The sequence below is a fragment of the Nicotiana tomentosiformis genome, chromosome 11, assembly GCF_000390325.3.
Source record: "Nicotiana tomentosiformis chromosome 11, ASM39032v3, whole genome shotgun sequence".
NCBI lineage: Eukaryota > Viridiplantae > Streptophyta > Magnoliopsida > Solanales > Solanaceae > Nicotiana > Nicotiana tomentosiformis.
The window spans coordinates 84862249-84881690 of NC_090822.1; the positions used below are offsets into that span (position 1 = coordinate 84862249).

General features: G+C 34.1%; 2 protein-coding genes across 2 annotated transcripts; both read right to left on the minus strand.

Annotated features, from left to right (window-relative positions):
- Window positions 1-1927: 1927 nt before the first annotated feature.
- On the minus strand, window positions 1928-4475 carry LOC104091235 (UPF0664 stress-induced protein C29B12.11c-like). Its single transcript, XM_009596518.4, has 5 exons — window positions 4256-4475; window positions 4031-4136; window positions 2789-2860; window positions 2507-2709; window positions 1928-2405 (listed from the first exon to the last, which is right to left on the minus strand). Exons 1-5 carry the CDS (start codon window positions 4363-4365, stop codon window positions 2297-2299), a joined length of 600 nt encoding a protein of 199 aa, XP_009594813.1. The 5' UTR covers window positions 4366-4475; the 3' UTR covers window positions 1928-2296.
- Window positions 4476-10885: 6410 nt separating this feature from the next.
- Window positions 10886-12247, minus strand: LOC104091236 (transcription factor TCP7-like). Its single transcript, XM_009596519.4, has one exon. It carries the CDS (start codon window positions 12081-12083, stop codon window positions 11340-11342), a length of 744 nt encoding a protein of 247 aa, XP_009594814.1. The 5' UTR covers window positions 12084-12247; the 3' UTR covers window positions 10886-11339.
- Window positions 12248-19442: the final 7195 nt, after the last annotated feature.

The window sequence follows — 19442 nt, forward strand, 5'->3', positions numbered from 1 at the left end:
GGAGTAGAACATTTTTTTCCCTATAATCATTCTGAGCACACGATTCTTTAAGTTGGCAAAGACTAAGTAAATTTTGCTTCAACTAACAAAACTCTTGAAAGACCTAATTGCAATCGATCGTTCCAGCTCAAAGTTAGTTCTAAAAAGTCCTTGGAAGTTCCATCAATTGAACCACTAACGCTTGGTTTTGGCGGACTTACAAGACCTTTAGTGCTTAGCTTAATATAAATAGAAATTGAAAAAACGAATTAATTGATTATTGAGTGACTAAGTTGAAGTGTGAGATAGAAATTAAAAATACGTATTAATTGCAAATCCCCCAAATAGATGACACTGGGTAGCTCATGTGCTTTGAAAGTCAAATACTTAAAGAAGACAGCTAATCTTATCACTATAAATAATTGCCTTTGATTGCGAATAACTCCAAACAGACAGATGATAGTTTTAGAGCACAAGGAGCTCTACTTAAGTTGGATTTCAATAGTATAAGAAATGTCATATGTGCTCCACAACTAATGGTGTCATCTCCCTACAGAGAGGTATAATCAACCAAGACTGAATATTAGTCCCATTTTGTAGATTGGTTAGGACCTTCCTTCTATCGCCATGAACAATGATACACTGATAGACGAGGATAAGGTTCCAATCTGTAATCTTCATATCATGAGTTTACATGATGAGTTGTCCAGTTTTTCTACCACACAAGAATTTCATTTGAGCTATGTCTGAACCACTTTGAAATATGTCTCATTTCTTTATGTAATTAACTCCTGAAATTCTAACGACGAAAGGTTGCGTGTCTTTATCTCTTTGATAAAAGACAAACTCTTTGATATACAATTCGATGTACGAAATTGGAAGAAGAATTATTGCTTTTCAAGCGAGAACTATGGTCCAGGGTTTGGACTAGAAATTGCTGGGGGTTTGCTTTTGATAATCAGTAAGTAGACACATATTTATTGAGAGGGCATTTTCGTTTTGATCACCCAAGAGTACCCTCGTTACAAAGTATATAGCATATAAAACAAAGACCTTTTGTTGGTTTTAGTCTTTATTTTGCAATAATGAGAGGGCAAAGAATCTTTCTAGGTAACTTTCTCAAATTTCACAAATATATGTGCACATTCTTCATTATTAGACTACTCATGAGTTGCTAAATTATTATCTCTACGATATAATTCGATGATTCTCACCTACTTATAGTGCAGTTGAGTGTATTAATATATCCATACGCACATATATACACACACGTTGAAAAATTAATTTAATTATGATGCCATGATTGGTGAACGGAGGGGTCTATACATCTCACACAAATGACTTGCTTGTACTTGTCTAATTGCAAAATTAAAGAGATTGAATGGTATCTATCATTGGACACATAAGCAACAATTCGGCCAAACCTTATAGGTTTAGATCGTTTTATAAATATATATTTAAGTAGTCTAATGTTTTGCAGCAAACATTGACATACAGGGAGTTTTCATTTGCACATATACTTGTGAACTTTAACACTATGGCAAAAAAGGTAGCAGTGATCTTGTTGATGATTTTGGCACTTCACTTTCACGTTAGAGAAGCCAATAGTGACATTAACCCTTTAGCTGATGATACTTCTACTACTAAAGGAATTGATGAAATAGAGAAGCTAAGCAATTTGCTGACAGGAATGGGCATGCGCACAAGGCTACAAACTAGTTGTTCTTGCTATAATTGTGCTACTTTTCACTGCTACTGCAGAGGTTGTAGTTCAGAAATGTGCTGCATATAAATGATAAAGCTAAGAAATGTTGATCAAATGAAAGGAGATCAATTGGAGGAAACCCCTCTTTTATTTGAATAATTAATAAGAGTCTGTTATAAGGAGTAACACAGTTATTCTTTACAGATTTTAGTTCCTACCATAATCTCTTCAAAGTATCTCATATGTCAACTCAATGATATCTGAATTATTTTCATATCTTCACAATATAAAAGATTTATATACATCACACATGCTCTAGTCAATCTCTCTCTCGCAAGAAGCAAACCAAAACAACAGGGTTTAAATAGCAGCTGCCAAACAATCCAGTGATATGGGAGGATGGTTCATTACACAATTAATTTAGTGCAAGGAACTACACCCCTTAAACTAGCATATATGTATATATTCATTAAGAACCTGAGGGAGTATAACTAACATATACATACAAAAATAACTCACTATTCTTCTCTTTATGGCGAGATCCAAAGGCATCAACGAAAAGACGCATCTTGCACACAATTTGGCATTTATCCAGTTAACCTGAAGCAAAAGCTATATAGACGTTTCAGCAGACTGTGACTGGTATGAACAACGCCTGAATTTAGACTCTGGCTTAGGCTGCTGCAAGTAGATAAATGTAGGATCGTTCGGGTCGACATAACTGCAAAATTAACCAAAATAAGAATTGTATGAGATCATATAATTTCATAGTACAAAGAGCAAGCAATGTGCATAGTACAAAGAGCAAGCAATGTGACATACGCATGTCTAGTCATCTCATCAACTGGTGTATGTGCTGCTTCATGAGGATCTACACGAGGCTTTGCCCTTGAACGTCGGTAGCGCCGTCTCACTTTTCCAATTAATTTAAAAACTAATGGGATGAAAGTCTCATAACCACCTTCATTGAACAAAATCTTAAACGAATGAGGAAGGGTCGTGTTTCCATTAGCCGCTTGTACAACCTGAATTAGACTATAGCATCAGTCATCTGAAGTAGGGTGCATTGTCCAATAATAAATAAAATTTGTCTATTCTACTTACCGGATTAACATATCCAGAAATGTTTTTGCAGAAGAATATTGGCTGGTTAAATTTTTCACCATGAACAAAAAGCTGCAGAATGAAGTTAATTTGTGTCAGCTAAAGCAATTATCGGTTCTAAGTTTTGTTGCCTATCCCCAGTCATCAAAATAAGCCACGAGTTTGTATCAATATAATTGGGAAGATCTTAGTCTACACATGTCCGTGTGTGTTTGTATGTATAAAACTTCATCTCCTTTGAACCTACTGACTCTAATTAAATGCCGGATCAACCTCATCAAGTCAAAAGCATATAGCAAAATCTAGACAGTATGACACAGGCACAGCAACAAGAACAGAGATATAAGCAAGTTGTGAAGCACAATTCGACTAAGAGAAGATTGATCTGAACCAAATGTTATGAACCATCTCACATCACCTCACGGTAGTCATCACAAGTCCAATGTTGTCAAACATGAAAAGTGAAAAAAATACGTACATTTATTGGGCCATTAAGCGCAAAGCAAAAAATGAGACAGGATTATGAAGAAAAGCAATTGATGGAAAAGATAAAAGAATATATATGTAGCAAAACCAAACAGCAATTACAAAGAAAAAGATTTGGAAAAATTACAATTAGGTGAAATGTTTAATGTTTAGTGTTGCCTCTTCACGACAGCCTATGGGCAATGAGGCGCACACCTTAACACCTTGGTGCCTACAAGCGTCACTTAAGATAGGGAAGTGCACAACCTATTTTCTCCTAGGTACAGGGCTTAATCGCGCCTCAAGAAAGCCTTTGACAGCACCAAGTCTAAGACAGAAACCCCAACAAATAATAGTATAGACAATGCTCTTTGCTTCTCTTAATGCGGGTATTCAAGACAAGCGATAACGTTACGAGACAACAATCGACCAGATATAGGCACGTGCACAGTATGGAAATTCAAATGTATGGTACTCTGAAACCTTCATTCAAGATTCTGGTAAACAACTTGAAGTATGGAGTTATTTAAAAAAAATGAAATATTTTGAGATAATTAAACGAGAGGGCATATGGCTATCCTGGAACCTAAAGACATTAGTCATTAACCTAAAGTGTTGCAAGATCAGATAAATCTAAACAAACATAAATAGGTAGTGTAAAGAATCAAACAAACAACATTGTGAGTTAAGGCCAGAAATCATTCCCACACGAATCAAAAAGCATATATTTCCTACAAAATTAGGCAATTAGAAGCTAGAATGATGATCACTACATACCAAGGGAATATCAAAAGCAATGAAGTTGTCTCTAGGGTTTTTTGCAACAAAGACCATCCGGATATTGGACAAGTAGATGGTTCCTTTTGCTTGTACTTCTCCTAAACTGCAAAACCAAATAAATAATCATGTCAACCCAAACATCATTAACTATAAAACTAAAACAGCATTTTGGTCAGCACAATGAATACATAGCGGAAAAAGAGAGAGAGAGATGATGAATACCGAGGAATATTATCGATCTCAAAGTCAACGACATCGCTGGCGAAGACAAACAATTCGTTAAGGTATGGCATTGGCATCCCATGAGGAAATAATTTAGGATTCAATGCCATTTCTTTAATTTGATAGGATTTTGTAGCTAGTGATGAATATTGAGGGAGAGGTTAATAAGAATGTTTTTGGGCTATTGTTTAGGAATGTTTTGACTCCCCCCTATATTTATGGCCCCTACCCCTACGTGTTAATCAAGTTACTTTTGTATACGTTCAAAACAATCATTTATTAATTATGTTAGGATAATTAATAAAAAAGAACTATAGGTGTTTCACTAATAATTTATGTTGTTTACCGCGTAGTGATGTCGATACTCAAATTAAACCACGAGTCCAGTACTTACGGGAAAGTTCTGGTATAGATTTATTTTTTGATATTTTCTGACCTATCACATCACAATGTTTTTCAATTAAGTTGAGGTTGAATTGTGTTATCTTCTAATCTAATCCAACTACTTGGTTAATTAATTATTTAGAAATATTGGCAGTATCCTATAAAGACCTCGGTAATTTATTGGACGACTTGTCCATCCTGCAAGTTGGAACAGATGAGCTCGCACCAAATATCGTAGGTAAGGGTGTACAAACGAAATCTACAAATTATATTTAATCGATAATTTGAATTAAATCGGAAAAAAATCGGCTATAATTTGGTTTGATTTTGAAATAAACCAGATCATAATTAATTTTGATTTTAACTAAAAAAGTTAAACCGAAATCAAACAAATCTGACAATATATGTGTACAAATTTTAAAAATATTTTATACATAATAATATTTATTGTAATGTAATTTATAAATATTTCTTAAATTTTTTCATAGTTCTCTCTTTTTAATGTATTATTTTGAGCTTGTACATAGAATTTATGAATAATCCAATATGTTTTATAACCCATAAATGTTAGTAACTCAAATAAAGCTTAAACAAACACAAATCAATACTAATGCTAACAAAAGAAATTCAATTCAATACTAAGAATGATAATATTGTTGGATATTTTTTTTTTAGTTTTGCATTGATTTAGATAGTTAAAATGTATAACTTATTTTTTTATGAGTAAAATCCACTTTACTCCCTTAACCTATAAGGGTTGGGAACAATACCTTCCCTCACATTTTGAATGGGAAAGGGAACCCCTTATACAATATTTTTTTTTGTGAGAGTTTCTTTTTTAAAACAATTATTTTCTCTCTCTCTCTATCCTTTCAAAGGTGAAGTATAATATTTTTTCATCCAAACCAATACTTAAATTTCATCTTTTTTGCTTGTAATATTTAAGATATTTTTCTATTATATTGAAGCCGTTGTTAAAATTTCTGCAATAAAGAAAACAAATCTTGCATACAAAATTCAAGAAATATGGTGAAAGCACATTTACCATGGATGCTTTAGCATTTCAATTTGAAGGGGAAAATACACTGAAATAGTCAATTCTCTAACATATGTATTAGATGAAAGAATTGCTGCTATGAGTATTAATTTATTCATATATTTTCTTTGTATATTAAAATTATTGTACTAAAAAAATTATTAAACTTTACTTATTTTGAAAATATCTTTATTGAACAAAAATTATAGTTGATAATGTCACATTTGAAAATTTATTATGGAGGCGTTTTTGCATTACATTGTATCTTAAATATGCAAAATGAAGGCTAAAGAGGAACTCCATAACTTATATAGATCCTAATTGTTTGTCATATCTTGAGCTTTTGGATATAATGAAAGAAATTGGTTATTCTAAAAATTATCTATTCAAAAAAGAAAAGATTTTTATTAAAAAAATTATTTCACCGAAAAACTATTGCACAAGGGGGTTCCTTTCCCATTCAAAACATGAGTGGGGTATTGTTTCCCAACCCTTAAAAGTTAAAGGGGAATAGTGGATTTTACTCTTTTTTTTATTGTTAAGTCATGTAATTAATGCTTCTTTATTTTTTATTTTATTATTATTTAATGTGGAATTTTACATGGACCCCTACCATGTATATTATAAAATTCAAGAACTACAAAAGGAGGGGAAGTACTAATTAATACTTATGACTTATTTTAGCATGACTTAGTACTTTTACATTATGTTTATTTTTATTATGGCTTTATGCGTTTTAATTATCTTTATTGTTGATTATTTAGTACAATTTCATCACTTATCTCACATTATTTTGTATTATTTTCTTAGGTAATACCTTTTATAGTTATATCGTACTAGGATCAAAGAAATATTTGGAGCAAAAATTATATGTTTTGTGCTATGAAAATTTTACAGGGAAAACCCCCCAAAACCCCGAGAAAATCGAAAAAATTGAGATTGAAAAACCCAACTTTTGTTGATTTGGTTTATAGATTTAAAAACTCGACACAATTGCTTTGGTTTGGTCTGAACCAATCCGACCTATGTATACCCGGGAAAAAAATATTACTAGGCAATATTTAAGAAAATTTAGCAGACTTCCAGCAGCAATAAGTAATTAACAGATATGGCAACTAGTTAACTACATCCCTAGCAGAAACCTATAATATTGGACCAAGAATCACATTTTCAGTTACTAAATTATCGCACATGGTTCAATTTCTAATTAACTACGTCCCATATATCACGCTTGAGAATAAACTAGGATCTCAATGATTCCTTTCCATTCATAAAAGTTATTTATAAATAAACTTGGGATAAAACATGTATAAAGCAATCAACAGTTGAGAAAATAATCAAATATTAAAATAATATATATTGAATATAATAGGTATATTAGTATATACAACCACTAAGAATTGAAAAGAAAGAACAATAAGATAAAAAATATTACGAGAAAATACTTTAAAATATTCATTTATATTTGAAGTATAACCAATCCGTTGGAAATAAGATCAATATAACTCTAATGAATTTGGAATTTAGCAGGTATAATAACAATGGTATAATTAATGTATTAATTGGAATATATATTATACATATATTTATGGAATAATTCTGTTATATTACATATTTACTTATCACTATTTAATTATATAATTGGTATAATAATGGTATTATTATAAAATGTGGAATTGTTCTTCAATGCATTTATATTTCAATTATTCTAAATTTATCGCAAGAATATGACTTCCATCAGAATTGATTCTTAGTATATTGCATGTATAATTAATATTTAATTATATAAAAGGTATACTAATAATTCATAATTTTATTAAATATTTATGGGATAATTCTAGCATTTTAATTATACAAATAATAATTGTATCATGTATATTGCATCCGTGTTTATGAATTTATTTAGAAAGAAATTCTAATATATTTACATAATAATTCTAGTATATTTACATAATAATTCTGGTATTTACGTATTAGCAATATTTAATTATATAAATGGCACAAGTATACTCAATTTATTTTCTTTTTTTTCAAGCACAAAGGGAAACAATTGAGGGGCGGGAGAAATAAGAAACAAAGTAGTAAGAGAAAGAAGCTCGATGCTTAATTAGCCAAAAAAGAAGAAGAAGAGGAAGAACGATGTGAGGTGTGGGGGGGGGGGGGGGAGGGGGCAACAAAGTATACATTAATAAGGATCAAAATAGATCCCTCGTTTAGTGGGTCTTCGTTTTTTTAAAACCTATGGTTAAATGCTATTAGTATAAAAATATCTTCCATTTATGTAATAAGTAAACAATACTAATGTTTTCTTAAATATTCTTTAAAAAGTGCCCAGCCACGTATATTTCTCGCTTCAGTGTTATACCATATCATACTAATCTATTATTAGAAAGTTATAAATTAAAATAAAAATATATACCAATTAATTATAATCTATTGATAAAAGTGTACGAGGCATGTGTCATCTATTAAACGAATGCGAGTAAGCTTGTACCATATTTGGAATTGGATTCAAACCTCAAAACTCCAAGTTTTTTCTCCCATGCTTCATCACTAGTCAATCCGCTTGGCACTATAGTTATTATTTTCTTAGCTTTTAACAGCTACCGAATTTAGAATGTAGAATTGTTCCTATAGATTTAAGATTGAAGGTAAGTACTGATATTATCGTCCTCATTTACATTCAACCAATACCTTATTGTTCAAGTCATATTCTGCACAAGTAGCTTGCTGGAGTTACTCTTATCAGAACCCTGTATTAGCATATCGCAAAACAATTAGCGGGTTTGAATCCCTATCTACAAGTTAATGATGCACTACATCTTCTATTGGCGGCTGTTGACTTGAATCCGTGAATGCATGATTTTTATTTGATCGGTGTAATTTTTATTTTCTTGCCATTGAACCATCAATCTTTTAAAATTATGAGTTCACAATATAGTATCCGTCAAAAACTTAGTGATATATATTGTTATCTTTCAATAATTTCACAGTGCGTCCATAATGACTTAGTGGGCGTTTGGACATAAGAATTGTAAAATTCTCAAAAACAAAAAAGAAAAAAATTTTCAATTGAAAATAGTATTTGAAAATTAGAGTAATATTTGAAATAATTTTGGGTTGTTTTTGTATTTTTGTGAGTGATCTGAGTGAAAATTAAAATTTTTATGGCCAAACACTGATTTCGGAAAAAAGTGAAAAAACTTTCATGGCCAAACGGGTTCTTAATCCCCACCTAATATCTAAGGTATATGATTATTTCCTCCCAGAATAGAATGGATTAACCACACTGGTGTAGCGATAAGATAATTCAAGATTTTCGCAAGGAAAATCTAAGGGAATGGCTGGGTATTTCTAGCCAAACCCCGAGGTTGGACCAGAATATTGGAATTTTTCACTCTGCGTAACCGAGTTGTAATATAGCATATATATGAACAAAGAGGTGTTGCAAATTAAATTCAATTCAATAAACTATTTGAACCAACAATATCACCCGGCTACAAAGAAGGATTGATGCAAAGATGTCGCAGGTAGCAGACATAATTCAAAAGGAGTCCAGATTCAACAAAGTCTAATACTCTGAAGCTTTTATTGCTAACCACATATTTCCAGTTTTGACACTGAATGGGTACCCTTTCCACTGACCACTGGCTAATGTAGAAAGAATCTAGCCAACATATCGAGTTAGGACGGTGTATCTGCAGGCCCTCTTCTAATAATCTGTTAGCAATCATCACGAAAAAGAGTAAAGACTATGAATTCTGCGAATAGTGTCTTGGTTTGTAAAGCCATAGGGATTAGGGATACGCAGTGAAAGCGTGCCTTCAGTTAATTAAAGGAAGGAAAAATAACCTGCAGAACCATATTTAAAGGATCCAAAGTACCAGAAACCAGAATTACCTACGTCTCCAAGACGAAAGTAAATTTTCTTTTTCTCAGCCAGCATAATTAACAAGCATAGAAATTCTTTTTCAACTCCATATAAGAACAACCAGATTTAGCAAATCATTCTTTCCTCTTGGGATCAAATTACTAAACTGATGTTCCATACCCTCTTAAGATTCTAAGATTTCAACAAGAAATTACCATGTAAAGCTCAAAGCATTTAACAATCTCTTAGCATCTGCTAGACTATTTATAAAGATTTACCATTTGTTCACCCCCCTTAAAAGGACATTACCTCCAGAAGTCCTTAGGTAGTCGAAAAGCATTTCACAAGTCCTGCAAATGTCAGTTGGAGACTTCAATCTGATCTTGTTTCACCAATTCAGTTTCAGAACGTAAGCAGATTTCCACTGAAAGACTAAGAATTCAATCAGAAACCTACACGTTAGTAGTCTATTCACTTAGAATTTCTTTATCACAGGTAAACAGTAAAAAAATCCTACATCTAACCTTTAAGTAAGGAGGTGGAACTTGCTTGCAATCTCAAGTGATCCTCTAAATATCAGCCTATCTTTAAGCCATGTAATCTTTTACAATCACTAAATAGACATAATTTAAATGTTATGAAATCTAATGCAAAAAGCTATAATGTATCCTTAATCTCAGATGCTGCAGAGCAGAATTTATTTTTATAGGTTAATCTCAGATGCTGCAGAGCAGAATTCTCCAACTAACTTTAGATCATACTACAGCATGCTGCAGTATGATTCTTATCCTACTCCAAGTTGAAATAGCACATCATAATAAAAAGTGCATGTGAGTCAGCACATATGTGGAATATTACATCAGTTTAACAACTAGGTTCAGATGTCTAGTCTTCTTAGTGCGACCGAGAAATGCATAGAATGAAGATAATAACAGAGAGTAGTGCAGCTAGAAATTACCAAATAATTTTCAACTTGAAACTCAAGCTTCTCCACTTCAAAATGTGGCACTAACTGCAAGTTTATAGAACAGATATCAAGCCTGATACAATTATTTACTCCATACACCGAGTAAAAAACACAAATTGCAGATATCCAAGGTTTCCTTCTCCCATTCCTATATATAGTGCTGTCTGAGATTCAAAATCAGCTAATTGACATCATAAGCACTTAACATGTTCAATCAAGACTCTTGAAAATATTACAATTACAGTGCTCCAGTGATTTCATTTTACACTTTTTCATGTATCACTTGATCAGTGGCAAGTGAACCTTCACACACATACAAAAACATCATCCAATCAAGAAACAGAATGTATCTGAACAAAGTCCATAGCACTCTTTCGAATCTGAAAGATTATCTCACACTGACAGTTTCAACAAATTACAGAATTCAATTCATCAGAAACCTCCACGGTTTCATTACAAAACATTCATGCGGAACTACAGGTTTTGGTAGTCCACAGATCAAACACCTATCTTCTCCACTCTCCATTAACGAAATGGTCAAGCACTTATTGAGAGTTCTGTGCCCATAGTGGTGGTAAATCCCCACCAAATCCATCACAAGAGACTCCCTTGATTCTTGTGTCTCTTCTTAAGAATTGAAACCCTAACAAATGCAACGAAGCAAACACTCTAATACTAGCAATAATTCAACAAATTGCACAAAAACTAGCTCCATTTCTCACTTACTACACTACCCTAACCCCTAAAGACTTTCACAACAATGTCACGTCTACGGAAACAACAATACACATTTATACATATCATCAACAGAAAATACTTCATATCTTCAGTTTCCGTCATCGTCTCTTCTCCCAGAAGAAGGCGGTGCGGAGCCCGACAGAGAAGCTAGCAAATTCAGGTGCCCTTGAGCTATAGGAAAGTAATTCCCTAATCTAGCAGCCGACTCCTCTCCCATTTGTTGCTGAAGAAATCTCGCTGCCGATGAATGTGTCGGCGCCACCATCTCCGGCGGCGGTGGTGGCGGCGCAAAGCTCCAAACCTGGCCAAAATCCGGCCTAGCTGGAACAGCCCAGAACCCAGCGGTAGGTCCCACAACCGTAGCTCCGTTACTAGCGTCATCCTTGTCCCCACTCCCGTCGTCATCCTCGGGACGCAGACGCTTCCCGAGCAAAAACGGCGGGGGAGAAATCGACGGCTGTGATGACGACTTGTAATCAAGCGGAGCGGAAAGAGAAGAAGAAACCGAAGAATTCCGTAGGGAAACGGAGAGAGTTGAAAAGCTAGCAGGGATAGTACCAGTACCAGTGGCGGCGATAATCGAGGGTTCAGCTTGACGCAGCAGCCATTCAATGGTTTGACCGTCGGACTTATGACCTAGTTCGCGAGTGAGCTGGAAAACCCTAGCCGCACAAACAATTGGCATCCTTATACGCCTTCCTCGTCCATCGACTTTGCTATGACGGTCCTTTGCCGGCGGCTTCTTCACTACCAAAGCACCACTATTGCCAGCATCAGAAGAGTGTTGCTGCGTAAGTGTAGCGCCGCCGTTAGCTTCTACCGACGTCGACATAAAGACTGTAGTTGGGGTAGCCTTACAAAAACTCAATGATACAGAATTGAGGAAAGGGTGAGGGAAAGAAGGGGAACAGGGCAAGGGTAGTCTGGGTTGGGGGTAGGGGGGGTCTAATGATTGAGCGGCAGGAGCTGGTGGAGACAGAAGGAGGGCACATGGGTTGCGTGGGACCACATATAATACTCTCACTCTTCTATGACTATCTCCTCTTTAATTGATTAAAAACAAATGATGTATTTTTGTGAAAATAATTTAACTTTTAATTTTATGCTTTATTCTTTTTATAATTACATAGTAAATATTATAATATATCTAATTTCATAAATTTTAAAAACTCGATAAAAAATATAATACTTAGAGCCCGTTTAGCCATGAAAATATTTTTGATTTTTTTTTACTTTTTTTTGAAATCAGTGTTTTGCCATAAAATTTTTGATTTTCACTTGAATATGAATTTTGAAAATTTTCGAAAATTTAAAAAACTCCAAAAAACTGCTTTTTAAAATTTTCAATCAGATCACTCACAAAAATTCAAAAACAATCCAAAATTATATTCATGTCCAAACACAACTCTAATTTTCAAATACCATTTTTAGTTAAAATTTTTTTTTTCACTTTTTTCCGGATTTTTAAAATTCTTACGAACGCCCACTTACTTTGTTAAAGACTCTCTACTCTTAAAAAGATGTTCGATTTCGACTCTTAAGACAGAATCTTTCGATAATATGATTTTATCTCTAACTCAACTCGCATTTGGACGTAGATTTGATTGAAGTTTGAAAATATTTTTTTTTAAAGTTGTATTAAAAAATAATATTTGGAAGTTGAAGTTGTGTTTGGACATGTATTTTACTTGAAAATATGTTAGAAGTTTTGTGAGTGGAAGAAAAAATTTCATCCAAAAACTGACCCAAATAAATTTTTTGGAACTTGAAAATTTTTTTTACTTTTTTTTTAAAACTGATCAAATTCCATGAACAAATAGTATATATATATTTTTTAAAAGTAACCTAAATCTATATCCACACGGGAGCTATGAATTCAAAGTAGTTAAATATTGAATCTTTGAATACCAAGTGATCGCCTTCGACTTTTGAGATGAACCTCCTTTAGGAAATGAGTGTTTTACCCCTTCATGAATTTGGATCTATATTAGTTGGATTTAGTAACTTGGATATCAAAAGGTCTCAACTTTACTTCTATAAATGAATAACCTTTGAAGAATTAACCCCAATAACCGCCCACCCCTAGAACTTGAACTAAAAATAGCCAGCGAATGTATATTATATGCATAATTTATGTATTAAATGTGTATAATCAATGTATAATATATGTATATGACTATAAAAAATAAACAATTAATATGGCCGGCTATTTGTGAAAAAATCCCATAACCTTTCGATAAAGGATGTTTTAACCTCAATGGGCTCACTTGGCATAATTCAAATTAATAGAACTAGTAAATTGAGGTAGAAATGGCGTGGGATAGCCACTTTTTAACATGCTATTTAGTTTTTATCCAATATTTTTAATGCTGAACAAAAATAATCACTACTCTATTAAATTTAATACGAAAAGATGTTGTTACCCTTTCTTCACGAGTGCTGTGTAAATATTAAGGACACAGTGCTGTGTAAATATTAAGGACACGGTGCCCTTAGCATTTACACTGCACACATAAAGTTAAGGACGCCATATCCTTAACATTTACACTGCACATATGAAGTTAAGGACATGATGTCCTAAAGTTTAACAACGGAAGGTGCAAATATAGAACACTTTGTGCTTAATATTTACACAACATTCATGAAGTTAAGGACACCATATCCTTAATATTTACACAACACTCATAAAGTTAAGGACATTATATCCTTAACATTTACGCTGCACACATGAAGTCAAGGATAACCATGTGCTTAACATTTACATTGCACATATGAAGTTAAGGATATGAGGTTCAAAAGTTTAACAACGGAAGGTGCAAATACATGACACTTTGTCCTTGATATTTACACAGTATTCATGAAGTTAAGGACAAAGAGTAAATTTATTAAGCACTCGCTAAAGAGTAAATACATTTTAAACAGTAGCTAAAGAGTAAAAAAAAGCGCGGGGTCCGGGGAAGAGCCGGACCACAAGGATCCATTGTACGCAGCTTAACCCTGCATTTCTGCGAGAGGCTGACTAAAGAGTAAAAAATATCTCTAATTAGTGGCTAACCGTGCCCTTCCCCTAAATTGAGTCATAACAAATTTTTACCCTATTATGTCATTATATTTGCTGTGGCAGGTAACAGATCCCGATCTTATATTCTAAATTAAAAATTTCACGCTTTAAAAAGACTAATCTTTAAATATCATTTGAGTAATATAATAATATAAAAAAATTTACACATGCAAATTAAACTCATTTTAGATATGGGTAATTAAACAAAAATAATACTGGTACTACTTCCTACAAACACACACAACTAACATCACTGTTGTTTCTCTTTCAAAATCCTACTACTTATTGAGCACACTCGCTTCACGGGTTTATGATGTCGTAATTTTTGTAAACCAAGTTAATGGGTTAATTTATGATAAAAACTTATAACTATGGCTGTCCAACGGGATGAAACGGTAGGCTTATCCCATCCCGTTTGTGCTAACAAACGGAATGAGACGGGACGGTTTCGCGGACCTTAAGTGGGTCATTTTTTTTAAAAAATAATTATTATTTAAGCATTAAGTTTGGCAACGGCTAGTTTTTTGATAATGACTAAATTTTTAAAGTCTGCAACGGCTAGTTTTTTGACTTATTTAATAAACTTAAAAGTTAAAACGGAAATTAGGAAACTAAGTAAAGAATTATAAAATATTAAAACAAAAGACTTGTAATGAAATATTCTAGTAATTATAATAGAGTTATAATTTATTTAATATAATTTCAAGCTATTAAGTAACTAAGTAAGAGTATAATTTCATGCGGGGGGTTGGGAAAATGAAGGTTCATCAACATGAACCATTTCATCTATATGTTTTCTAATTCCAGGAGAAGGATTATGATTAGGACTAGGATTAGGATTAAGACTAGAATTAGGATTACTACTACTTTCACCTTTACTATTTTTTTACTACTTTTTTTTAAATACGCCAAAGGTGCCATAATTTAAATACGAAATTAAATTAAAAAAATTAACATAAAAATTAAACACACAAATGAAATACGAAAATAGAACACGTAAAGTAAACACAAAAGCACTATAATGATAAGCAAAAATTATGTATTTAAATTAGGAGATGGAACGAGTGCACCGTGATTAAATATCAAAACTTGAAGAAATTGCCCAAACAATTGCTCCAAATACTTGATGAATTAATTTGAAGCTTGAAAGTTGCTCCAAAAATTTGCCCAAATACTTGAAAGTTGAAACTTAGTTGATCACTTGATTGTGAGAAAATTGAGAGAATAATATAGATAGAATGTAAGAGATTTGAGAGAGAATGTTAATTTTTTGTGAGAAAAAATGAAGAAGGATGGGGTATTTATAATAAAAAATAAGGCCTAAGTATAATTTAACAAACTTAGGGGTTATACTAAAAGTTTGGGGGATAGAGGTATTTTTTTGGGGGGAGGGGGGAGGGGGGGGGAGGGAGAATATGGCCGTTTTTGGCCGTTGGGAACGACTATATTTGTAATTGTGGCCGTTGCTCAACGGCTATATTTCAAAAAAAATTTAAAAAACAAGCGGGACAGAAGGGACGGACGGGACTGAACGGGATGAAACAGTAGGCCCGTCCCATCCCGTATACCGTTAATCATGGACCCATCCCGTTTAGAATTAAGTGGGCCGGGCCGGAATACAGGACGAGACGAGAATAGGGTAAATGATACTGTATAGTTGCTCTTAAAATAATAGGCGAAATATATATATATATATATATATGCATTCTGTATGTTATATACAAAAATTATACATTGTTTCGACTACCGAGTAAATAATTTTTGGCACGAGTTAAAATTCAAAAAAGCCCAAAAGATAATGAACTTTGTACAAGTCGAGCTAAATCCCCAGTTTAACACATGTCGACCCAAATAAGGTCACATATAGCCTTGAAAATATGTTTTATTTTTACTATACACTGTATGAAACCTTATTACTAAAATTGTCTCAATTTTGAAAATTATCCGCCCTAAATAAGGTTTGCTTATAATTTATATACAATCCATTATTAGTGCCTTAAATTAGGGAGACTAAATTACACCTTTTTTCCTTTTTTCTCTCATCTTCTCTTTTCCTATTTTTTGTCGCATTTTTCTGTGATGACTCAAAAGGTCATCTTATACTTTAGAACTCGAATCTGCGCTCTTAAGCCTTAAAAATCTCATTTTTACCCTCCTCGATTTGCGTACGTAGTCCGGTCAGGTTTCCGAAAAGATTTTATGTTGAAAACCAATGAAAATAAGAATTTTTGCCTTAAAAGTTAATTTTAGTTGATTTCGGTCAATATTTTTGATAAACGGGTCCGGATCCATATTTTGACGGTCCCGGTGGGTCCGTATCGAATTATGGGACTTGGGCGTATACTCGAAATCGAATTTGGAGGTCCCTAACTCAAATTATGAATTTTTGATGAAAATTAAAAGTTTGAAAATTAATTATTTTTAAGAATTGATTGATGCTGGGCATTGTTAGTACCGGGTCCGTATTTGGGTTCCGGAGCCTGGTACAGGTTCATTATGATATTTAAGACATGTCTGAGAAATTTGGTGAGAAACGGAATTGATTTGACGTGATTCGGACCTTCGATTGAGAAAATAGTAATTTTTAAGTGTTCTTGAGGACTTCATTCGATTTGGTGCTAAATTAGTAGTTTTAGGTATTATTTTGGCGATTTGATCGCGCGAGAAAGTTCGTATGATGTTTTTAGACCTGTGTGCATGTTTGGTTTGGAGCCCCGAGGGCTCGGGTGAGTTTCGGATAGGCCACAGGATATTTTGGACTTTGGAAATCTGATTTTTCTGTAGAGTCTGTGTTCTGGCATATCCTCCTTCGCGTTCGCGAAGGTACTCTCGCGAACGCGAAGAGTAAACTGGGCAGCTGAAATTTTCTTCTTCGCGAACGCGAAGGCCTGGTCGCGAACGCGAAGTGATAGGGGACTTACCCTTCGCGAACGCGACTGGCTCAACGCGAACGCGAAGCATGTGGGGACCTGGGGGGTGGTTGGTCGTTGCTTCATCGCGAACGCGAGCCATGTCTCGCGAACGCGAATGCCAGGAGGGAGTGATCATCGCGAACGCGAAGGCTTGGCAGCCAGTACCCTTCGCGAACGCGACAGTGCTCTCGCGAGCGCGATGAACACCGTCGCCCGACACTTAACAGAATCCAAAAATAGGATTTTAGCCAAAAACTCATTTTTCTCAAAATCCAAACGGTGAGAGGCGATTTTTCAAGAGTCATTTCTTCCCCAAATTGTTGGTAAGTGATTCTAAACCATTTTCTTTAAATTACCCATTACATTTCTTGAATTTTCAACCAAAAATCTAGAGTTTTCATGGTAGAATTAGGGGTTAGGGTAGAAACTAGGAATTTCGGAAATTTGGGGATTTAGATCTCAATTTGGGGTCAGATTCCAAAACCAATTATATATTCGGGCTCGGGGATGAATGGGTAAAAGGATTTTGGTCCGAACCTCGGGTTTTGACCAAGTGGGCCCGTGGTCGATTTTTCTACTTTTTGGAGGAAAGTTTGGAAAATTTAATTTATGAAATATAATTGATTCCTTTAGCAATATTTGATATTATTGAGTCATTTTTGAAGAGATACGAGTGGTTTGGCGGTGAATTGCAAAGGAAAAGGTGTGATTGAGAATTAAGTGGCCTTCGGAGCAAGGTAAGTGTTGTGTATAACTTTGGCTTGAGGGAATATGTATTGTGTGAGTATTTGCTATGTGTTTTGTTGTTGAATACGACGTATAGTTGAGGTGACGAGCATCTATACGTTGTGGTCGAGTCATAGCATGCGAGTGAAATTCTATTTCTTGCAAATTTGTAGTCTTAAATCTTGTTATCCATGCTTATTGTTGTTGTTAAAATATTGGTAGACTTGTATCCGGTTCCACCAAGGTCAGTAAAATTGTGAATATTGATTCGAGGTCGAGATGTTAAATTGTGAAAGAAATCATTGATGAAATATTGATTTCTTGTGAAACTTCTCTCTATCCGTTGTTATTGATTCTGTGAATTGTGAGGAAGAGTGTAAAGCATGAAGGGTGATGCCATGCATAATCTAACTATATTGTGAGGAAGAGTGTAAAGCACTAAGGGTGATGCCGTGCATAATCTATTTATATTGTGAGGAAGAGTGTAAAGAATGAAGGGTGATGCCGTGCATGAATTATTTATATTGTGAGAAAGAGAGTAAAAGTACGATGGGTGATGCCGTGCAGTTTTCCTTTGCTATTTTAATTGCTCAATTCGTTTAAGGATTTTCTGTTTAATTCTATCTTTTCATTATTCTCACTCTTTATGTTGTATTCCCCCACTGAATGTCCCCTTCCCATTATTTCTGTATTATTGCTTTATTTATTATTGTTGCCACTAGCATGATTATACTGTTCAGGTTATATGTGGGTGTCTTGTCCTAGCCTCGTCACTACTTCGTCGAGGTTAGGCTCGATACTTACCAGTACATGGGGTCGGTTGTACTGATGCTGCACTCTGTACTTTCTCTGCAAACTTTGATACCAGCTCAGGTTGATCGAGATTTTGCTATTGGTCCGCTGTCCGGAGACTCAAGGTAGATCTGTCGGCGTTCACAGACCTTGAAGTCCCCATCTACTTTTTATGTCACTGTTGTTCTCTTTCATTCAGACAGTTGTATTTCTTCCAGACTATTACTTGTAGTAAATTCTAGAATACTCGTGAATTGTGACTCCAGATCCGGGTGGTAGTAATTAATACAGTTTTATGATATTTCATACTTATTATATTTTATCTTAGTTAATTATTGTTAATTACTGAATGAAAATAAGTAATTGACTTAATAATTCTCTAACGTTGGCTTGCCTAGCAAGTGAAATATTAGGCGCCATCACGGTCCTGTCGGTGAAAAATTTCGGATTGTGACAGTTGGTATCAAAGTACTAGGTTGCCTAGGTCTCACGATTCACGAACAAGCTTAGTAGAGTCTGGAGGATCGGTACGGAGACGTCTGTGCTTATCTTCCAGAGGCTATGAAGTTTAGGAACAAGTTTCACTTCTTTTCTTCTCTATCGTGCGATTTTGCTTTCTCAATGCTGATTGAACTCTTCTACTCTTATTCTCTCATAGATGGCGAGAACACATACCGCTTTCTCAGCTGAGCAGCAACCA

What these genes read in the sequence shown, in the direction of transcription:
- LOC104091235 (XM_009596518.4), bottom strand. Translation starts at nt 4,365, where the DNA reads ATGGCATTGAATCCTAAATTATTTCCTCATGGGATGCCAATGCCATAC. An exon ending in TTGCTTTTGATATTCCCTTG is followed by an intron (nt 2,861 to 4,030) that starts GTATGTAGTGAT and finishes TTCATTCTGCAG; the next exon opens with CTTTTTGTTCATGGTGAAAA. An exon ending in GATGAGATGACTAGACATGC is followed by an intron (nt 2,406 to 2,506) that starts GTATGTCACATT and finishes TTAATTTTGCAG; the next exon opens with TTATGTCGACCCGAACGATC.
- LOC104091236 (XM_009596519.4), bottom strand. Translation starts at nt 12,083, where the DNA reads ATGTCGACGTCGGTAGAAGCTAACGGCGGCGCTACACTTACGCAGCAA.